This window comes from Prionailurus bengalensis, chromosome B3 (assembly GCF_016509475.1).
Source record: "Prionailurus bengalensis isolate Pbe53 chromosome B3, Fcat_Pben_1.1_paternal_pri, whole genome shotgun sequence".
NCBI lineage: Eukaryota > Metazoa > Chordata > Mammalia > Carnivora > Felidae > Prionailurus > Prionailurus bengalensis.
The window spans coordinates 103,606,216-103,629,805 of NC_057355.1; the positions used below are offsets into that span (position 1 = coordinate 103,606,216).

A 23,590-nucleotide genomic window follows, 5' to 3' on the forward strand; every position below is an offset into this window, starting at 1 on the left:
TGAAAAATAGTGAACTTTATCGAATCATTGAAAATACTCCATTAAAACATCTAGTAAAGCCCTGCCACTAATCTTGACTAAAGTTTTTTTTGTGTCTGCAGAGAATATGATTAATCTCTAGTTTTTATTGTGTAATTTTAGATTTTCATGTTAGATTTTCTAAATTGGTGCGTATGCCTCTTAAATCAGTACTGGATTTCAAAGGTTGCATTTAGATGATGTTGGAAAGATAGGGAGGGTTGAGATGTTGTTAGCTTGCTTGCCTTCTTGTCACCTCAGCTTCATAAATGTTTTTTCTTGGCTTGGTTTAGGTGTGCATTTTTATAGATGTCATTTTTTAAAAAATCTGGTAGAGGTAGTTTGATTATTAGAGTTTTATTTTGCTTGTGATCAAGTTGTTACCCTAATTTTGACAAACCATGGTTTTGAGTTAATAATTGATACCCATTGTACTTGGTTTTAAAATCACCAAATTTAGACATGCATTTATAATACCTTTAAATTTACAGCTGACAGAGTCCCTACAAGTGTCAGAATTAGTTTTCTTGATGCTTGGTATTAGTGAATTAATTGCCATGAGTTTTTCCTCTTTCCTCTTTTTCCCATATGTACCACCCATCAAATTTTGACAGCCTTTTTTTTCTTTGTTTAGCATAAGTAACTTCACTTGACCTTGAAGCTGGAAATGTGAGATTTGCCATTTTAATCCCATCATTATAGTCCATCAGTAGTGCATTTTTTTGTAGAGAGATTTGCTAGACCATAAGCCTCAGTGTTGCTCAAATGCATATTTTTTGCACATAGCTTAAATTTTAGCTATAGGAAGTGGTTTTTTTTGTTTGTTTGTTTTTTATAACATGTAGTTTAAAGTTTTAGCTATAGGAAGTGTATTTTTTGTTTTCTTATTTTTGTTTCTATTTTTTGAATTGAGGGGCAAATCACTTGATTTCTAATGGCAAGGGAATTATCAGATATTGCCTTGGCTTGATTAATATAAGACATGGTTATTTAGGATGCTTTAGAGATTTTGCAGATTTTTTCTTACAGAAGCATTTTAATATTTTAAAAAGAGAAATTTTAACTTTTACCAGTATTAAGATGAATTTTTAAAATACTGTGACTTTTTTCTCCCTTAGAACTTAAAAGACTGTAACTTTTTTTTTTTTTTAATTCTATAATCTTGTAAGTTTGATTTGGTTCATCTTCTGCTTTAGGAAAGACAACAACATGTGGAAGCTGTTGAATTAGAAGCTAAAGAAGTTCTCAAAAAATTATTTCCAAAGGTGTCTGTTCCTCCTAATTTGGTAAGATTGATTTTTATTTCTTTGCACATGTCATCTTTATCATTATTCAAGGAAGTTGTAATGAGCATTCTGCACTTGGTTCACAAGTACATCTATTCCTTAATCTTTTCCATTTTTAACTTAGGGTGCTTTTGAGTAGGTAAGATAAATAACTTGGTTCAAAACTCATTTCTCTTTATACAACTGATACTTTTGTTGTATGCTACAAAATTTACGTAATATATTATTTAGAGGATCATAAACATATTTGGGAAAGAAAAATTTCTTAATGTTTACTAAATCAGTAATGTTTTTAATGGCTTTATTCAAAATAGAGCTTAATTTTAAATGATTGCTTCTTAGTTTTAGGAGCACTTTATTTTATAATTAAATGTGTTTAATACTTTGAGGCTTTTTTTTCTTTTCAAAACTTAACATCTGTTAACTTCTTTAAGCAAAAGGCTTGAAGGTAGTACAGAACAGCTTGCTTTACTTGAGGTTAAATGAGAAAAGTTGCTTTGATTCACAGAATTATTACAGTGAATATCTGAGGCAGAGAAAGTGAGTGTGCACGTAGTTTTGTAAAATGGTGTTGTAGGTCTTTTTTTAAAAATTTTAATGGAAAATTGTATACACACTCAAAAGTAGAATAGCATAATGAGCCTGATGTACCCCCTTCCATACATCAATACACAGTCTTGTTTTACCTCCTTTCCTGTACTTTCTAGATTACTTTGAAAGAAATCAAACATCAGAGCATTTCATCAATAGCTATTTTAGTATATATTTCTAAAAGATAAGGATTCCTTTAAAAAAATTACATGAAAAAAATCTAATTTCATACATTTTGTCAATACATTTCTCCATTTGTTATATAAATTTTTAATTTTAATGAAATAACCACTTACTTTAATTTTTTTTTTTTTTAATGTTTATTTATTGTTGAGAGAGAGAGACAGACCAAGCATGAGCTGAGGAGGGACAGAGAGAGAGGGAGACACAGAACCGAAGCAGGCTTCAGACTCTGAGCTGTCAGCACAGAGCCCACCGCAGGGCTTAAACTCACGAACTATGAGATCATGACCTGAGCTGAAGTCGGACACTAAACCAACTGAGCCACCCAGGCGCCCCACCACTTACTTTAGTTTGTTTTAATCAGGACCTTAAGTAAGGTCAATATGTAATTGGTTTAAGATGTCTCTTAGATTTTTTTTTTTTTTTTTTAATTCCATGGATCCCCTCCTAAATGTCAGCAACACCCCTTCTCTCTCTCTCTGTCTTTTTTTAAACCTAATGGTTTCATATGAAGTTTCCTAGTTTGGATTTAGCTGACTCCACCCTTGTAGTGTCAGTGTGTTCTCTGTCCTTTGTACATCTCATAAATTGCTGGTCCATAGAGGCCTGATTAGATTCAGATTCAATACTTTGGACGTAGGATGGAGTAGGGCAGTATTTCATGGGCAGTGTTGTGCACTTCTGTCATGAGGTCTATAAATGTCTGCTTGTCTTTCTTTGGCCCATTGGAACTTATTTAGGCTGGCTATCCAATCCTTTTGACATAGCAGTGCTATGTCAACATTTTCTACCTCAAACTTGGAATCAACTGTTTCTCCAAGGAACTCTTGGCTCTTTCTGTGGGCACTAGGTGTGGTATAAATAAACTTAACGGCCTGTTCTATGTGTAGTTTGAGTTTAGCTCTTGTTCTCAGATTATATCTACATACAGTCTAAGTTGAACTTGTAAGAGAAGCAACAATTCTTTTGTTTCCTTTGTAACTGTTGAGGATACATTCAGGTTTGATCAGTTTAGTAGATCTCTACCACTGTGGGTTTAACTGATGAGGTAGCTTGCACTGGATAGGCAAATGGACACATTGTCAGTTCTAGTGCTGGTCTTAACTTTGAACCTAGAAGAAGGGGGTGTTATTCATCTATTTTATATTTTTTCTTTTGTGGCCATAATGTGTTTTTAATTCTTTATTCCCACTTTAATTTTATTACTTAATGGAAATAACATTTGGGGATTGATTTCTTTGACAGTATTTTTATGAGCCAAGAGAGTTAATGATTTATAATATCTATTTTTTTAATTTAAATTTTTTTAATGTTTATTTTTGAGAGGTAGAGAAAGAGACAGAGTGTGAGCAGGGAAGGGGCAGAGAGAGAGAGAGAGAGAGACATAGAATCCGAAGCAGGCTCCAGGCTCTGAGTTGTCAGCACAGAGCCCGACGCGGGGCTTGATACCATAAACTGCGAGATGATGACCTAAGCCAAAGTTGGACACTTAACCGACTGAGCCACCCAGGCACCCCCTGTAATATCTATTCTTGAAAGGTTGTGTAAGATCACCAGCATTAAAAATCCTTTTTTATGTAACAGATTTATTCTTACCAACGGCATTACCCACCCTCAATAGCCAAATGTTTTTGACACTATAAATGTTTATAAATCGCCGTTAGACTTGGATGATGATATTTGGCTTTTGTTCATCCACTTGTTAAAAGTTGAATATTTCTGCATGTAGTCTATATTTGAGGAATATATTAACTATACCTCTTAGAGTGTAGTGTTTTAGGTTTTTAAAGGTATGAAGGATAGGATAATTTATTTAACTTAAGATAATAAAGCAGCTTTAAATTTAATCTTAAGCTAATATAGTCAGGTATAAAAGGACTTGTATACCTGAAGTATAATCCTTTTACTGTTTTCTTTTGCTTTTGTGCTAAGCAAATCCTTATAGGAGAGATCTAAACTATATAACCTAGAGGAATGTTTACAAACATTAAGCAACTAAATTAGCTTTTCAGCTGACTAACTTTTATTGAATCCTGGTATTTGAAGCTAAGTAATATTTTAATAGTACATTTATTCTTGGATCAAATTTATAACATGAGAGTGTTTTTCTTTTTTTTTAATAGAGACTCTTGACTAATTTATACTGTGGGGTATTGTATTGTGGGGGTGATCTCAGCATCCGGTTTTATTGTTTTTTTTTTTTAATTCTTATTTGATAGAGTATAGAGAATCCTGATTCAGCACATAAGTAATGCTTGATATTAGAGTAGTTACTAGAAAGTTCATGTGTGTTCTTTTTTCTTGGAGTAAATTAAACCAAGGACTTTAAATCAAATTTCCTCTTCTTCTTCTTTTTAGGTATTTGTTAACAAATACTCTTTACCAGAGTTTAAAATTTGGATAAGAAGCATTAAAAATGTAACACGATTTGTTCTAATATTTAAAATAATTACTAAAACCAAAATATATGCCTGGGTTTGCATCCATTTAACCTATTAGCACAAATAGAGTTTTTGTTATTTTTAAACAAGTAAATGTGTATTCTTATCACTTCTCATTATGATTTTAAAAACACTTCATAATACATATTTATTTTGAGGTATGTTCAGAATCTATGGAGCATCTTCATGGAGTTTGAAATCCTCTGAATTGAGTATTTTCCGTTGAACTTTCAGTTTGAGAACTCGGAATACTTAGTTTTTGAGAACTGGTTTATCTGAAAAAAGTTTTGAAAATTCTTTCTCTGTTTTAAAGATTGAATCTGTTTGTCCTGGCACTATTTAAGTGGTAGAGGCTGGAATTAAGTGAGCCTAGATCTCTAAGTCCTGAATTCAGTTGCCGATAACCTTGGTCAAAGTAAATAAGATTTGATTTTGATGGTAGTACCTAGGTATATTTTTAGTGTTTATTTTCAGATCTGGATTAGGTACAATTTACACAGCAGTTTATTTTTCTTCGAAATTTCCAGAGGTGGTTTCTTTCATTGTCCTCTAGTTTGGTTATTTAAATTTTTGTCCCTATTTCGTTTAGGTATTTTTGGAAATTGCTTATTTTGACTTTTCTTTTTTACAGAATTATCGTGAATGGCTGCATGGATTTGAAAAGAAGGCAAAAGAATGTGTGGCTGAAACTTCAAGTTCAGAGGAGGTTAAGGTTAGTTCAAGAAATGAAGTATCTCTGTTTTAACCGACATGGAAAAATGAAGTAAATCCGAATTTACCTTTATGAGCGTGGAACAATAAAGTATATATTATGAGTAGAATAATGACCTTTTGAGAAAGTGTTAAGAAAGTGATTTCATTTTGTGTAAATTTTGGTAGAAATGCCACAAGTCTTCATTGCATTTGGTACATATACAAAGCTAATGTTTGCTGTTTTTTTAACTCCGTATTGTAATCACTTCTAAAACTGTATATTTAACTATCTCTTACTCTGTTTTTAGTCTGTTTAAAAAGTAAAGATCAGTTGAGGTAGGTAGGTAGAAACTGACTGGTTTGCTAAAGTATCCCCAAATACATCATTAAGAGTGTTCAGAATCTAGATGTGTCTTTATCTTTGCTAATGTTTGGAAGATATTTTGTATCTCAAGTGGCATGAATAAAATCCTCTTTTCCATGTGTGTGTAGCATAGGTGTTGTGACTTGACTTCACTTGTGGGTCTGCTTTGATTTTACCATCCTGCTAAAGAGCGATAAGCCTATTTATTATAAAATTGTGTAATATATTTTATAATAATCAGACTCAGGGAGTTTTATTAGTGAAGACTGAGTGACCAAAAAGGTCATTGAACTTTATTTTTACTTAAGAAGGTTGAAATGTATTGTTTCACTATAAAGCAGTCAGAAATCATTTATCAAAATATACCATTAAATACTGCAACAAATTTGAAGTACACAGTTTCCTGGTAAAACTAGAGAATTTTTCTTTATTTTATTCTCTGTAGGTTCTAGAGCACAAGTTGAAAGAAGCTGATGAAATGCACACATTGTTACAGCTCGAGTGTGAAAAATATAAATCCGTCCTTGCAGAAACAGTAGGAAATGATTTTTAGTCTACATTTTAGTTTTATTTTTAAATTATTAACTTATTCCTTAGAGTCTTAAATACTGATCTTGTCATTAGAACATGAATTTTTCAAAACAACCATTCTTTTGCCCATAGGAAGGAATTTTACAGAAGCTACAGAGAAGTGTGGAGCAAGAAGAAAACAAATGGAAAGTTAAGGTCGATGAATCACAGAAGACTATTAAACAGGTATTTACAAAAGAAAAGCATAGTGCAGTAGTTCTGAAGAATGTGGGCCCTGGATCAGTAGCATCAGTGTAATGTGGAAACTGGTTAGAAATGCTTTTTCTTGGCCCCACCTGAGGTTTTCTGAATATGAAACTGTGGGGACAGCAGTCTGTGTTTCAGACACCCCCACAATGGATTCTAATGCCCACCCAAGTTTGAGAATCACTTGTTTAGTGTACGACCAGACAGTAGTGATAGAGGATGTAAAGTGCTTTGAACATAAGGCAAAGAATTTGGGGTTCAAAATAAGCTTTACATTGGGGCTCCTGGGTGGCTCAGTTGGTTAAGCGGCTACTTTGGCTCAGGTCATGATCTCGCGGTCCGTGAGTTCAAGGCCTGCGTTGGGCTCTGTGCTGACAGCTCAGAGCCTGGAGCCTGTTTCAGATTCTGTGTCTCCCTCTCTCTGACCCTCCTCCATTCATGCTCGCTCGCTTGCTCTCTCTCTCTGTCTCAAAAATAAATGTTTAAAAAAAAAAATTAAAAAAAAAAAAAACTTTACAGCATTGATATGTGATCCATGATACAGTATTCAAGAAAAACTTCTTCTTTTCATGTGATCTGAATGTTACTGTAATTTTTCTCCCATTTATTTGGCTGTGGTAAAGGGTGTCATCTCTGTGGTAGTCATCCTTGTATGGTGACAGATAGTAGCTAGACTTTGGGGGCCATTTTGTAATGTATGAAAGTAATCAAATCACTATAATGTACACCTGAAGCTAACAGGATATTGTATGTCAATTATACTTCAATAAAAATATGTAATAATCACTTGTTTTCCAGTGCCAACCTGTGCAAAATCTAGGGTTGCCAATGGTATTCTATGTTAATGCATTTGGGGATTAAATACAGCCAGTTATTAGTTGATTGTTTTAAAAAAATTCAGCACTTTTAGCTAGGCCTTAATATAATATCATGCAAATGGGGGGTGGGTTTTGACTACTGGTTAAATCAAATGTCATACTCTCATATTTAAGGTCTTTTAAAATTCAGTATGGTTTTAAATGAGATACATTTCAGAACCTCTGAAGTGTCTGCTTAAACTTCTACAAGGTTTACGTGGTCATATGATTGTTTCGCATTTCAGATGCAGTTGTCATTCACATCTTCAGAACAAGAGCTAGAGCGATTAAGAAGAGAAAGTAAAGATATTGAAAATGTATGTTATTTCATCACTTGTAACCTGTGGACTCATTTTTAGTATTAAGGGTTGTCTTAAGATCTATGTTTTAAGATTTCTGTTATCTAATGATGCGGTTGTTATGCTTTTAAGAATATTGTGGGTAGTGTTTGAGATGATAAAGTGTTATGTTTGTGTTATAACTTTTCATTATGGGGGAGCATCGTGAAAGGAGATCTTAAATATGTTAACTTTTCCTTCTTTGTTGCTTTGCCAGCTGAGAAGAGAGCGAGAACATTTGGAAATGGAACTAGAGAAGGCAGAACTTGAGCGATCTACCTATGTTACGGAAGTCAGAGAGGTACTTACAATAGAACTTTTTCTACCTTGCTCCTCAATTTAAATGAAGTTTATAACAGTGATAGTATTTCCATAGAAGTTGTTTGTGGCGGAGCTTCCGAGTAGCATACAAAACATGGGATATCATAAGGAGATCAATCTTAAACTCTAAACTTCATTGCAGCTGAAAGATCTGTTGACTGAATTGCAGAAAAAACTTGATGATTCATATTCTGAAGCAGTAAGACAGAATGAAGAGCTAAATTTGGTAAGAAGCTTGTTCTCCACTGGGTATCAAGTAGGCTCTGAAAACACTTGTGTTGACATGTGGAGAAGCCATCCAGACTTCTTCTCCTTGCTAACCTCTTTAGCTTGGCATTTTTGTAAGTTTAAGATAATCTTCATATTCTGATGACTTCCTAAGATGATCTTTCTTTTCTTTACTCCTAAGATGACCCCTCCTTTCTTAGCTCCTAACAATAGCATGTTGGGCTTGCAACTCTTCTCCAGAAAAAATTTCTGTGTTTTATAAAACCTGTTTCTTGGACAGCATTATTTTCAGTGAATAAAGAAGTGAATCAGACAGCTAAATATTGGCTGAATTGTGAAGATTGTTTTCTCAGTTACCATGCTTAACTGGACCTCTTATTTTCTAACCTGGAAGGAGATTATTGAAGGTTGAAGATACGTCTTCTTCATTCAAGGACGATAATTCATTCCATATTTTAACTGGTCTTTCTATAGATTATAGATAACAAAAAGCTTGTGAAAAATCTTTATCATTATTATAACATTTAGAGCATAGTAATTCTAATCTATAGACTTAAAGATAACTAAGTTTAGCTAAATGCCTTATAAAACATAGAGTACCCTGTATTCCCACTCTTAAATTTTCTGGAAATTTACACTGATTATGACAAGCTTAGTTGTTAGATAAATAGGACTATCTTGTTGTATGTTTCAAACAATCATGTCTTTCTGTGACTTAAAAATTGTTATAGCACATGACTAGATTTAAAGTACTTGGATAAACTCTAGGAAGATTATAAGATTGTAAGTTCCTCTTAGCCCAAATTAATCCTGCACAGTTTGGAACTTTCTTATACTGCTGTGTATATCAAAGAAAACTTCTTAACTCACTCATTTGGCTGGTCTTCTGTGTTACGGCAGTGATTTATGGGAATGAGTTTTCAAAGTAGGCCTCTTTGAAATGTACACATTTGAGCCTTCCCCTACCCTCCCCTTTAGTTTTGAAATAAAATTTTGGTTTTTACTTATCTTCATTTTACTTTAATTAAGTCATTTCCACCGCAGTGTGTGACTAGTTTTATACATATGCTATTATATTGCACATATGCTATTATATTGCACAGATTGGGACTGAGATTATGTCACAGCTACAAGCCATAAGCCCTACCCTACAATGTGTTGTTAAAAAATGTTTAACTACTATTGTTAGAGATCTTACTTTTTAAAAATTTTATTTTTAAGTTTATTTTTGAGAGAGAGAGAGAGAGAGAGAGCGCGCACGAGCAGGGGAGGGGCAGAGAAAGAGGAAGACAGAGGATCTGAAGCAGGCCTTGCCCTGACAGCAGAAAGCCCAATGTGGGACTTGAACTCACGAACTGTGAGATCATGACGGGAACTGAAGTTGGAAGCTCAACCAACTGAGCCACCCAGGCACCCCAAGATTTTACTTTTTTTTTTTTTAATTTTTTTTTTTTTTTCAACGTTTATTTATTTTTGGGACAGAGAGAGACAGAGCATGAGCAGGGGAGGGGCAGAGAGAGAGGGAGACACAGAATCGGAAACAGGCTCCAGGCTCCGAGCCATCAGCCCAGAGCCCGACGCGGGGCTCGAACTCCCGGACCGCGAGATCGTGACCTGGCTGAAGTCGGACGCTTAACCGACTGCGCCACCCAGGCGCACCAAGATTTTACTTTTAACTTTGGTCCTTGGTAGCTGACTCCAACGGTAGTATCGAGCCCATAGGATTATAGTTTAGTCTTCATTTGGCCTGATGTTCTCTTTGTAGTTTTTCCCTACTTCCATTAAGAGACCATTTTGAAATGGTATTTGTTTCTTATTTTTGCCTTGAATCTTCATTTGAGTCTTCTTTTTGTTTGCTCAGGATAACTGTTGCCACATTTTAAGATAAAATAATTTTGTTTTCCTGTACATTGTGTGTTTGGAATATCTCTCTGATGTACTAAATTAGAGTTAGGTAAAGGAGCAAAAACTGAAGCATTTGGGTATTTAAATAGAGTTCCCAAAATCAAATTTCCACATGAAAAGTCCCTCACTAATTTTCTCTCCAGTTTGAAGGTTAGGATCTTCTATTTCCCCTTTATGGGTCTTGAGGAACTGTTTGGAAATTTAGGCCAGTGGGTGCGAGGCAAGGTCAGTTAACCTGCCTGATGACTTTAATAAGAAAGTTATTTTTTTGTCAGTATAATCCCTTTCCCTTATTCATATTTAATTGGAACATTTGTCATGAGAAAAGGCATTATATACTGACACTAGAGTTTATGGAACTTTACAACTATTTTGACAAAGTGGTTGTTGAGACATATCTTAAGATATCTCTTGTTGTATAATTAGGCCATTGTGGTCTTGCACTGATCTCTTCAGTGATGTTTTAAAGGATTATCAACTTCTAAATTTTTAAGTTTTCATTTTACTGTATTTGTAATCTTCTGTTCAATATCTTAAAATATTACACAGTTGACTCTTAACTGGAGAGGTCAAGAAAGCCTTAAAAAACTAATTAGTAAAATTTCTGACTACTTGCCTTTTAATTCGGAATAATTTAAATATGAACGAAGTACTTAATGAATAGTGATTAGTAACACTTTTTAAAGGCCCTTTACTGGAATGTGATGGTTTTGTTTTTACATTTGCAGTTTTCTATTCTAAACTCTAGTTTGTTTCTATAGCTTTTCTTATATTTAGCTTTACAGATGGGAACCTCCACCGCTTAGCTTTTCTATACATCTGGTGCAGCATATTGGCTAATCCACTGTGCATAATAACTGTTAGCGATCCCATTCTTGCTCATTCATTCTTCTAGAGGTCTCAGCACAATCAAAGAAGGATGCAGATTAAGTTAACTGTGGTGTTCCTTTATTTTTACAGTTAAAGACACAGTTAAATGAAACACTCACAAAGCTTAGAACTGAACAAAGTGAAAGACAGAAGGTAGCTGGCGACTTGCATAAGGTAAGATGCGGCTTGTCCTGAAGATGCCATATCATCATACTGTGTTGTGCTTTGAATCTTAAGCAAACACACTGCTAATTGTAGATTTTTTTTTTTTTTGCATATTAATGTGTTTATAAATTGAAGCTGTTTTACAGTCACATTTTTGGAACAAAAATTTTGGCTTGTTTTTCCATTCTTAATTTTCTTCATTATTTCAACACATACATATAAGTACTTGCTTTATAAAGTATAGATTAAGTTTTAAATTTGGGTGAAGGTACTCTTAAAAATTTGGTTACATCCATTTATTGTTTTGTTGAGATTTGCTTATGTAGTTGCTTACAAAGTATGTTTCTTTAGATTTTTATAGATCTAAAAGATGTTTCAGAAATTTGTGCCTTTTGTTTCTTTGTAGAAGTACACTTTCTTTGTCTCATATAAATGGGCAGTTTTTAAGATTACATTTCTTTTTACATTAGGTTAACAAGTTATTTGTAATTGTTATTAGATATTTTTAGTAATGCAGCTTACATATGCTTATATCAGCTGCTTTAGAGTCTGTGTTTGTGGGAGTCATTAGCAAAACAAATATGTCACTTTTTTAAAAGTTGAGAGAAATATTTTTATTTGTTCTGTATGATATAGCTTATAATTGTTATCTAGAAGCCTAGGAATCTATAGAGTACGTTTAGCATGATGGAAAACACAATCTAGGAATTCAGAATAGCTTTAAGTTACTTTGGTGTTAGTGTTATCAGAACATAAAATGTGAACTCAGGATGTTTTGTATCAGAGCTCAAACTTAGATACGTGATACATTGTCAAGGATGAGCAATCTGATTTACTTTGATATGTGCTTTTAACTTTTGACCTTGATCAAAATATACAACGTGCGCTTTTAGCCTAGCAGTTTGGTTTCTCAGATACTAAGGATATTAAATAGGTGCTCGAAGATAAGGATGTGCCGTGTTACTTACAACAGAAATACTGTGCAACATTTGATTGGAAATGCACATAAATATTTATTGATATAAAAAGTTAACAAAAATACTTTGTGAAACAAACAAATATAAAACAGCATGTATGTTAAAATCCCATTTATATGAAAGTTTCTGCCCATATTTTCTACTGTCGCAAGATGTATACAAGAGGGATCTGGACAAGAGAGTCTGGGCAAACCCACTGACTTTTTTAGGATTTGTGGGGCATATATGGTTTCTCTCACATACTCATTTTTGCTGGTGTGCTTAACACAATGCTTTAAAAATGTAAAAACCACTCTTAGTTTGCGAGCTATACAAAAACAGGCTGTGTCCAGAATTGGCCGATGCCTTATCTAGACTAATAATAACCTAAATATCAACTGTGGTTATTTCTTTTTTAAATTTCTTTATACATTTTCTGTATCGTTTGAACTTTTCAAACAATAAGCAGTGAGCATGTGTTTTTATAATCTGGTCAGGGAGGAAGCTGTTTTCATTTTGGAGAGAAAAACAATAGATTGGCTGTACCTATATTTTGACATGAGCTTTATTTAATCTTGTACAGAATATGTAAGAAAATCGCTCATTTTTTTTCTCATGTGTTTATCAATTGTAGTATTTCGAGGCTACCATATTGTTTTCCTTCCAGGCTCAACAGTCACTCGATCTTATCCAGTCAAAAATAGTAAAAGCTGCTGGAGACACTACTGTTATTGAGAATAGTGATGTTTCCCCAGACACGGTATGCGTTTTCTTTAACTGCACATCTCTAGGCTAATTACCTTGTAAATCACGTGAAGAATAAAAAGTGTGCAAGAACCATCTCTGACTTAAAAAATGTCTTTGTAACGTATGTCCATCAGTTACATTGAATTCTTACCAAAAGCCATCTTTTCTATGATATATTTTATCTCTGAAGTGCAGTGTTTTTATTAAGTATGTTTTCACTTTAGCTTAATAAGGTGTATTCATTTTAATGTTTGTGTTGCAAGTATTATGGTATACTGCTTAAGAGTGTGGACTTTGGTAGACTGCCGCCTGGGCCTGAATCCTGACCCTGCTGCTTAGTAGCTTTGGACAACTTTCCTTAGCCTCTCTGTGCTTTAGTTGCCCCATCTGTGAAAGGCAGTGATAATAGTACCAATCTTGTAGGATTGTTGAAGGGAATAAATGAGTTCCTATATAAAACACTTAGAATAGTCTGTAACATTTACAGTAGTGCCTAGCTCAGTATATGTGAACTTAACTTTTACTGTTATGAATGTGCTTTCCTTTGGTGTCTGGCGAATTTTTTTCTGAAAAGAGAAATGGATTTATGACTGATATTCAGGGTCAAGATTGTTGCCTTTGTTGGCCTAGTAACATTTGTAACCTAGCTTTCTTTGGTGCAACCTTATTTGCACCCCTAGGTAGCAAACAATATTTCTTTTTTAATGTTTGTTTATTTTTAAGAGAGAGGGAGAGACAGAGCGTGAGTGGGGGAGGGACAGAACATAAAAGAGAGAGAGAGGAAGACACAGATTCTGAAGTAGACTCCAGGCTCTGAGCTGTCAGCACAGAGCCCAACGTAGGGCTCAATCTCATAAACCGTGAGATCATGACCTGAGCCCGTCGGATACTTAACTGACTGAGCCACCCAAGTCCCTTGCACACACTATATTTCTTTATGTGGTTTTTGTTGTTATTTATTCTCATGTGATTTTCAGTATTTTTCATGTTTGCATTCAAAACAACAATAAAATATTTTCTATTTTGGTTGCAAATGCCTTTTCCTTATTCTGGAGTTTCTCATCACTTTCCCCTTCTTTTTAGGAGTCTTCTGAGAAGGAGACGATGTCTGTAAGTCTAAATCAGACTGTAACACAGTTACAGCAGCTGCTTGAGGCAGTAAACCAACAGCTCACAAAGGAGAAAGAACACTACTAGGCATTAGGTAAGGGTAACTGAAGTGTCATTGTCTGTGGGTTATTGACACTGTGTATGTGAATGTGTCTGTAGCGTATGCTTGCCGTGAGTACAGAAGCTCTTGTTGCCCTAATGGAAATATTCCCCCTTTCTCACTCTCTGTACCTCCAGATGATAGCTTTAGGTTTCTTGGAGCTTTATTACCATCTCTTACATATTTTGGTCTTGTGGCTTGGAAGGGGAAAATCCTTTTATTTTTGCCACCTTTGACCTTCTTATAAAACAGACTCTCTTGTAACTTGTTCACCTAGGTTTTGTTCATTGCATAATGTGTGCACCTGTTTCTTTAGTTTATCCTCATCTTCGTTCTGGTACAGGATCTATGTGATTTTTTTTAATGACTTGGTAAAATAAAGTGACTAATGTTTTTACTGAGGTAAGATGCTGAATTGAAAATCAGATTATCACAATTTCTTTAAACTGGAAACTGAGTTTTACTTATGTGTGCTTATAGGGTAAAGAAATTCCCCTTTTTTTAATGTTTATTCATTTTTTGAGAGTGAGTGAGTGAGTGGAGGAGGGGCAGAGAGAGGGAGACACAGAATCCAAAGCAGGCTCCAGGCTCTGAGCCATCCTTATAGAGCCCGATGCAGGGCTCAAACCCACGAACTGTGAGATCATGACCTGGGCTGAAGTTGGAATTTTAACTGACTGAGCCACCCAGGTGCCCCAAGAAATCCCAGTTTTTAACTCCTGAAGTGAGAGTCTGAGTTGAAGATAGATAAACCTATCATTAACCTAACCATGTTATGAAATTTTATTGCCCTCAGGATAGGTTAGGTGTCCTGGAAAAGTTGAGCGGGTCACCATTTTGATTACAGGGGCAGCAGTCTATCTATCTCACTTTTATAGAACGATTGTCTTCTGACCTGTCTTGGCATAAAATTTCCTTTAAAATGCTATTTCAGGTCAGTTACCTCTAAAAGACTTTGTAGATAAACCCAGCTCATTATTTTAACCTGCCAGCAAAAATAATTACTCCTTAATCTTTTATCCTTGGTAAGCTGATCTCTCCATAGCATATAAACTTCTGCCACATTACCTCCCTTCTCCAAATTGGAAAATAACCTGCTTCCTGTTTCATTGGGAAACTCTTTCTCTCATGTTTTCAGCCTTACTCTCTTTACTGAACATGTTCCTTCTGCAGTCTTAAAAACCTGTTCTGATGTCTTATTTTAACCTCGTACTTCCTTCAGGATACCACCTTAATTTTGTTTGTTTGTTTAACAGATATTCTTAAACTATTCTCACAGTATGCACTTCTTTACTTGCTGTTAACAGCTTCCTCTAGTCTAGAATACCATTCCAGTGAAAACTTTTTTGCTGGGGTCATTAGTGGTTTCCTAATTGCTAGATCTGATACAGGACTTTCTTTTAATACTGAAAGTATAAGAAAGTATAATAGTTTTCAGTATAAAGAACTGAAAATAGTTATGAAATATGCTAAATATGCTGGAGTCAGTCCATAGGCCTTTGTGTGATAGGGAAAGGGCTTCATTTTTGAGAGCCTAAAAAATTCCAAGAATACTTACTATCCTTGTCTTTCAACCTTGTCAGTGGCATCTCTCCGTCATCTCAGAGGTGTTCTTTAATATTTCTTTTTCTTCCCAAACACATGGTTTGCTCATATTAAGTCTTGTGAACCTGTTTCTACATTGGTCTTCATCATATTAAGTTTGAGACTAAATACTGATTAATGGTAGTATAACACTTTTATTTTTCAGATTTGTTTTCTCTGAGGTATGAAATTGTAGTAACTTTTAAAATATATATATATCCTGGCAGTACAACTAAAACTGAGCTATTGTTTGGCAGGTAGCTCCCCTGAGTGCTAACTCTTATCAGCTAATGAACAGAAGTCCAGGTTTGACAAGTGAAAGGGTGGTTGAGCATCAGCAGTGCGTTGTGAAGGATAGGATGGATTGTATGAAGATCACCATCCACCAGGCACTTGAGAACTCTGTCGTCTATAGGTTCTACCCGGCATTGACAGTGATAACACTTCCCTATACAACCATTGGTTCCCACAGCTCTTCTTTGTGCCCTTTAAATGTTTATGTTACCAGGGGCGCCTGGGTCGCTCAGTCGGTTGAGCATCCGACTTCAGGTTATGATCTCACGGTTCGTGAGTTCAAGCCCCTCCCTGTCAGGCTCTGTGCTGACAGCTCAGAGCCTGGAGCCTGCTTCAGATTCTGTCTCCCTCTTTCTCTGGTCCTCCCCCGCTCACATTCTGTCTCTCTCTCCCTCAAAATAAATGAACATTAAAAAAAAAATTTTTAAATGCTTATGTTACCTTCAGTGTTTTAACTTTAGCCATCATTTTTGCTCAGTGTTTTCTCCCTCTCGTTGAATTCTCTTAAAACTAGTACTTATGATGAGAAAAAAATCCAAACTACTACCTGATGATTAAATTGGAAGTTTAATTTGCTTAATCATCAAAATGTAGATAATAGATTAATATCTGATGTCAGGAAAATTACTTCTTTTTAGTATGTACCACAAGTGCATATGAATTGTTCAGAATAATGCTGTACAGTTTTGATAAGGCAAAGACAGTGTTTGAAAGACAAAAATGAGAGAGGTGATGATATGTAGTAATTTAGTTTTCTAAATCCTAATATATGTTACTTAGCATGTAGGGGTAGGTATATTGATCTTACAGACTTAATTTGTAAACCCTTAAGCCTTCTCTTCTCTTTTGGAAGTCTTCCTATCCATCTCCTATCCCTCCTCCCTCTCTCCCTCCCCAAAAGAGAAGATTATCATTCCTTCCCTTTTTCATGAGTTGAGGTCATTTTTTTCAGCTTTGAACTGGCAACACTAGTACTTTATAGTATACCTTTTTTTTTGTTACCTATCTTTCAGATATCTATTTTTCTTTATGTTTCATATTTGCCTAGCTTCTCAGTATTCAAAGTGTGTTTCTGACCATATCAGAAGATTTTATTAGTCTGGGATGCTATAACAAAAATCCCATAGACTGGGTGGCTTAAACAACATTTATATTTGATGGTTCTGGGGGCTGCAGAGTCCAAGATCAAGGCTGCAGCAGATTCTGTGCCTGGTGAGACCTTCCTGGTTTAAAGACGGTCATCTTCCCACAGTGTCCTTGCATGGCAGAAGGGGCAAGAGAGCTCTCTTCGATCTCTTTTCTTAGAAGGACACTAATCCCATTCATGATGGTGGAGTCTTCCAAAGGCCTCACTTCCAAATGCCATTGCATTGGGAGTTAGACTCTCAACATACAAATTTTGGGAGACACAAACATTCAGACCATAACATTCAGGTCCTGTTACCTTGGAACCAGCGTATGGAATCCTGGGGAGGTAGGACGATAATTTTAAAAGCAGTCACTTTATGAGTGTGCTCCTAAGCATGAGCAGGCTTTTGACATGTGGTCATTCATTTAATCTTGACAACAACCTAGGACGGTAGATAGGTGGTATTATTATTATTATCATTATTGATTATTACCATTTTACAATGGACCCAAAGAGGTTCCTGTAATTTGCCCAAGGTCATGCAGCTGGTAACTGGGTGAGCTGGGATTTGAGTCGAGGTGATCTCTGCCCAGCACCTATGCTCTTAATCAGTACTTTTCTTCTCCTTTAATCCATGCATTCTGTGCTCTGACCCCTTTTGTTGCTGCTTTCTTTTCTCTTCATCTGGCTAATCCTTAGTTGCCAGCCTCTTCTTGCTCGTGTAGTCAATTCTGACTTTTTCCTAAAGTTGGTATTTGGTTTGTCAGTAGTGAATTGGAGAGGCTCTCGATGTTATCCAGAAAAAATTGAGGGGAAGTTTTGTGTATGTGTTTTGCATGTATGTTCATTCCCTATTCCTGTGTGACAAATAGATTTTTTTTTATGATGTAGTTGTCTCTTGTTTCTGAAAGAAAGATGTTCTTTTATAGCAGTATTGAAGCATAAAGACTAGTGTTCCAGATAAAAGCTGACATTTATTTCTACGTGTTACACTGGCTATCACAGTGCTCAGGTTTTCATTTCTGTGATATGTTTGCATAGCACTTAATAGTATCCTATACCAGTGGGCTAGGTAGACTTTCTGATCCCCTACTAATCTTGTTTTCAATTAGAGAACATGATAACCAGTGAGAACTTTGCTTTTTAACTTTCTAATTCTTTTCCCCTCAACTTTTTATTTTGAAAAAGTTCACACATAAAGAAAAGCTGAGGGGCGCTTGGGTGACTCAGTTAAGCGTCTGGCTCTTGATTTCGGCTCAGGTCATGATCTTACACTTCGTGAGTTTGAGCCCCACATTGGGGCTCTGTGCTGACAGCGTGGAGCCTGCTTGGTATTCTCTCTCTCCCTCTCTCTCTGCTTGTCCCCTGCTCACGCTCGCTGTCTCAATATAAATAAACTTAAAAAGAAAAGCTGAAAGAATGGTGAAACACTCATACATCCCTCACCTGCTTGATCTCTTTATGTGTATACATGTATTTTGTTGATGTCAAACCATTTGAAAGTAACTTACAGATACCATGACATTTTATCCCAAAGCACTTCAATATGTATCTCTGAAGAACATAGTCATTCTCTTATAAATCCACAGTAGTATCATTATCACATCCAAAAAAACAAAACAAAAAAAAAACCAAGAAACAAAAAAAATCCCTCAAAAAAGCAGTAGTTCTATAAAATCATCCAGTATTAAAACCATATATTCAAATTTTTTCAATTTTACCACAGATACCTTTTTAGCTGTTTTTCGCAAACCAGTCACAATTGTATGTGTTGTGTTTGGATAAGTCTTTTTAGTCTCTATAATGGCTTTTAAAGTTTCACTTCTTATAGTCATTTTATCTGACTTGGAAAGCTTCACATGACCTCAGAAAATCTCAGCCTGAAACTTTGTTCATTCATGGGGGAGAGTTGTAAATTCCAGTGCACCTCACCTTATTAGCTTTATATTTTCTTGAGTAAAACTAATAAAAATGGATTCCCAGTGTTGTTCTTTTAAAAGTTTCCTAATAGCACTTTCTTTCTTTCTTTTTTTAAAATATACTTTATTATCAAATTGGCTTCCATACACTACCCAATGCTCATCCCAACAGGTGCCCTCCTCAATGCCCATCACCCACTCCCCCCACCCCCTGCCCCGTCAACCTTCAGTTTGTTCTCTGTATTTAAGAGTCTCTTATGGTTTGCCTCCCTCCCTCTCTCCCTGTTTGTAACTTTGTTTTTGCCCTTCCCCTCCCCCATGGTCTTCTGTTAAGTTTCTCAAGATCCACATATGAGTGAAAGCATACCCTATCTGTTCCTAATAGTACTTTCAAATCCCTACATTATTCTCAGTTTGATCTGAGGTTTTCACTCATATATTTTTAAATCCACCTCATAAGCTTCTGAATCCTGAGATTTTTTTCTTGTTTTCGATTACCATTAGTATAGTTGCTTTGATCCTAGTCAAAAGAGCAGGCTAGATCAAATAGAGTATATATTTTTGATGTTTGATAAATGTCTTCTGATTGCCTTTTGTTTCTTGTCTTAAAATGAATTTCTTCTTTCTGATCTTTTACAGAGTGAAGCAACTGGGAAGCTGTTCATTCAAGGATAACAGAAGGCATTGTATTATATTTTGCCAAATTAAAGCCTTATTTATGTTTTCACCCTTTCTACTTTGTCAGAAACACTGAACAGAGTTTTGTCTTTTCTAATCCTTGTTAGACTACTGATTTAAAGAGAGAAAAAAAAAAGCCAACTCTGTAGACACCTTCAGAGTTTAGTTTTATAATAAAAACTGTTTGAATAATTAGACCTTTACATTCCTGAAGATAAAATAAACATGTAATCTTTTATCTTATTTTGCTCAATAAAATTGTTCAGAAGATCAAAAGTGGTAAAGACAATATAAAATTTAACATTTTAATACTGATGTTGTACACTGTTTTACTTAACATTTTGGGGAGTAACTGCCTCTGACTTCAAGAAAACACTTTTTTGTTGCTAATGTAATCCGTTTTTTGTAATGGCGTCAGCAAATAAAGGGATGCTTATTATTCAGACTTGCTCCAATTTTCATTGCGCTGTAACAGATCTCATTAGTCCTACAGATCGACATGATTTAGAATACAGTTTTTAACTGCAGCTTTTGGACAGGAAAGATAGGTGTTACTGTTCATACACCTTCTCTGAGGGGAGTTCTGGGTCTTCTCTGTGGCTGTGTGCAGTGTAAACTGTGTCCGGCGGTGCCAGGGAAGGAGGAGGCACAAGAATACAGCTCTCAAACTCACCACGGCAGCTTCAGGTGGAAGAGCTCTCCTTTTACACTTCCTGTTACTTTCTTAACTAAGTTTTAGTTTCCGTCTTGTCAGGCACATGTTACATAGTTTGCATGTATTATTTTTTGTTGAAGAGAGTTTTAATTTATTAAATAATTTTATGAAAGCACTGAACCCTACAGATGCTAAATAACCACTGAAAGATCTCTCGTGCCATTGAGGGTTTTTTTGTTTTGGTTTTTTGATTTTGGGGTTTTTTTTCTTTTTTTCTTTTTTCCTTCCTTCCTCCCTCCCTCCCTCCCTCCCTCCCTCTCTCTCTCTCTCTCTCTCTCTCTCTCTCTTTCTTTCTTTCTTTCTTTCTTTCTTTCTTTCTGCCATCAAGTATTAAAGTGCCTGTTAGGCCATACTATGGCCTCCTTGCTTTTTCAGTAATGCTTCTACCTAAAACTCTCTTCTCTTGGATATGTCTTGGCTTCTTCATCTTGAAATCTGTTTGAATGTCACCTTTTTCATCAGGTCTTTCTTGACCTTCCAGTATCCCCCTTGCCCCCCTATCCACCTACCTACTTTTGTCTATGATGTTTATAAACTCCAATGTATACTTGGTCACACCTCTTCCTTCCACCAGAAAGTAGCTCCATGAGGACAGGAATCTTCTCTTCTGTTCTTTGCTTTTTCCCCAGTCCTGGGAAAGTGCCTGGCACTTATTTGTGCTCAGGTAATGAAATGAATGAATGGATGAAATTCGTTTTTATAGTTTGAGGATTATCTAAAGTGGTGCCTTCTAACCTTTTCACATCACACCATGCACACCAAATAGTATTTCTAAATTATGTAGAAATAAACTAGAGAGGTTGCTCATGGCCAGTGATGACTGGCCTGAGGACTTGGACTACCCCACACCTTACCTAGCTGCTTTCAGCAAACGATCTGAAAGGCCAGATACCATATCATCATCGTCACCATCATCTCTCTCTCTCTCTCTCAATCTTTTTCCTCTGCCGTTGTCTATAAGGATAGCTATGTCCCTGCCGTCTGAAAAAAGCAAACAAATCCCGCCTTTCTTACAACCTCTTGCTCCTCTCCTTTCAGAGCTTAGTTCCTCCAAAGAAATTTGTAATTGTACTATTTTTCAACCTCCTCGTATATTTGAATGTTTGAAAAAATAATTGCAAGAGACTAAGGATTCAGTCCAATCTCATTAATTTGTGTCCCCTCCCTCAGGATCCTAAGCAAGTATGCATTCATCTTTTTGCATCTGAAATGGCAGGAAGTTCACAACATTGCCTGTTTATGATTTGGGACAGTTTTGCAATTGTCTCTTCTGTCCTCCACTGTCCACCTTTCCCCAGTGTGTTATAAGCAGATTGCCCAGAGAAGAAAGGGGCATCGAGAGAGAGTCCTATGTCCTCCGTCTCTAGTGACTCCCTTTGCCACTGTTGCAGCCAACTGAGGCCGGAAGCCCTAAGAAATTTCCTCAGGTTGAAGAGAGCCTACGGGAAGGGGAGAATGACCACTGCACAATGTGAACAAAACCAGGCATGGTAAAAGATCCATTTAAAGAGCGAGATAAACTCATGGATTTTAGTGTAACAGTACAAAAACCCACTCATTGGGTTTCAGACTCCACTTTGCAATTAATCTTTTAAGAAGTTACAACATGTAGAGTTGTGCTATTGTGTCAGAGGATATCCACGCTGTCTGAATGACTGCTCCTCTGTTTTCCAGTGAGGCCAGATTTCCTTTGTATGCTCCAACCCAGACAGCATACCACAGCAGACTGCATGCAGAAGCAGGTGTCTTTTATTAAGCGGGATAGTAAGGAAATTTGCAAACATGTAATGCCAGTTTTCTCACCATTGTTTTGGTTGGTTCGTTTTGGAAAATGAAGTTACATTTCACAAAAGCATGTTCATTATGTTATTTTAAAATAGGAAATAAACATCTACATTTTTCTTGGTTTCAATTTCTAATACGTTGAATATTCTAGAAATACCAAAACCAAAAGCTTTTGAAAGTGTAAAGGAATTCTGAGACCAAACATCTTAGAGCTACTGGTCTTTAGCATGTTGTTTTGTCCAGCACTTTTTAATTGTACTGAGCAATTCTGTCAGCACTTTTCTGGTTGTAGTTTGTTTTATACTTAATCCATTTATTAATTTAAAATGATAACGTTTTCAATCTTTTTTTGGCTTATTTTCTGCTGTGCCAACTTCTTGTTTTTAAAATTTATTTTCAATTTTCTTGTCATTTTATTTTTTATTTTTTTAAAATGTTTATTTATTTTTGAGACAGAGAGAGACAGAGCATGAACGGGGGAGGAGCAGAGAGAGAGAGAGAGGGAGACACAGAATCTGAAGCAGGCTCCTGGCTCTGAACTGTCAGCACAGAGCCCAACGCGGGGCTCGAACTCACAGACCATGAGATCGTGACCTGGGCCGAAGTCGGACGCTTAACCGACTGAGCCACCCAGGCGCCCCTCTTCTTGTCGTTTTAGATTGTAAGTTCTCTGTTACTACTTTATACCCCACAGATTTTGATATGTAGGGATTTTTTTGTCTTTCAGTTCTTAATTTTATTTATTTTTTTACATTTTATTTTTGAGAGAGACAGAGCACAAGTGGGGGAGGGGCAGAGAGAGAGAGAGAGAGGAGAGGGAGAGGGAGACACAGAATCTGAAACAGACTTCAGGCTCTGAGCTGTCAGCACAGAGCCCGACACAGGGCTCAAACTCACAAACTGTGAGACCATGACCTGAGCCGAAGTCGGACGCTTAACCAACTGAACCACACAGGGCTCCCCAGTTCTTAATTTTTTAAAAAATCGTAATATTTCAGACATACAGAAAATCATGGAAAAAACCTGTGGAGAAAATCATGGAAAAAACAATGGAGAAAAACCTGTGTATCCCCTCAGTATAAAATATTAACATTCTCTTCTATTTGCATTTAAAAAAAAATAAGGTACAGTTTAAATGTCTTGTATACCCCTCCCTGGTCCCATTTCCCTCCCTCTCCAGAGGTAGCCAAAGGTGATGTTTATCATTTAATTGCACATTGTTATATAGTTAACACCCATGTATCCAGAAACAATATGTTTTGCACATTTTTAAATTTTATATAAATTATTCTATTTGCTTTACTTGTTCAATATTAGCTTTAAAATTTATACATGGAGCTTTTCTTCATTTTTATAGATATCCCACAATTTATTTGTGTATTCCTCTAAGGGACATCTAAAATATCACTACATTAAGAAAATTTTATCTAACTTCAATTTCCTTTATGCCAAGAGATTTTTTTTTTTTTAGTGTTTTTCACATCCTAGATTTTTAAAGTATTGTTTCTTAGTATTATATTTGAGTCTGTGAACATA

At 35.7% G+C, this 23,590-nt stretch overlaps 1 protein-coding gene across 8 annotated transcripts in view; it reads left to right on the forward strand.

Moving 5' to 3' along the window:
• Window positions 1-19,997, forward strand: part of KTN1 (kinectin 1) — a 110,367-nt gene extending 90,370 nt beyond the window's left edge. For 4 of the 8 annotated variants that reach the window (XM_043556225.1, XM_043556229.1, XM_043556227.1 and 1 more), the window contains 11 exons: window positions 1,215-1,304; window positions 5,151-5,231; window positions 6,022-6,111; window positions 6,240-6,332; window positions 7,456-7,527; window positions 7,766-7,849; window positions 8,012-8,095; window positions 10,963-11,046; window positions 12,661-12,753; window positions 13,824-13,944; window positions 19,516-19,997. In XM_043556225.1, the coding sequence (XP_043412160.1) occupies window positions 1,215-1,304; window positions 5,151-5,231; window positions 6,022-6,111; window positions 6,240-6,332; window positions 7,456-7,527; window positions 7,766-7,849; window positions 8,012-8,095; window positions 10,963-11,046; window positions 12,661-12,753; window positions 13,824-13,937 (885 nt within the window). In that variant the 3' untranslated portion in view covers window positions 13,938-13,944; window positions 19,516-19,997. The remainder of the gene's footprint in view (window positions 1-1,214; window positions 1,305-5,150; window positions 5,232-6,021; window positions 6,112-6,239; window positions 6,333-7,455; window positions 7,528-7,765; window positions 7,850-8,011; window positions 8,096-10,962; window positions 11,047-12,660; window positions 12,754-13,823; window positions 13,945-19,515) is intronic. The other 4 variants (XM_043556228.1, XM_043556231.1, XM_043556230.1 and 1 more) reach the window with 1 other exon arrangement.
• The last annotated feature ends 3,593 nt before the right edge of the window (window positions 19,998-23,590 follow it).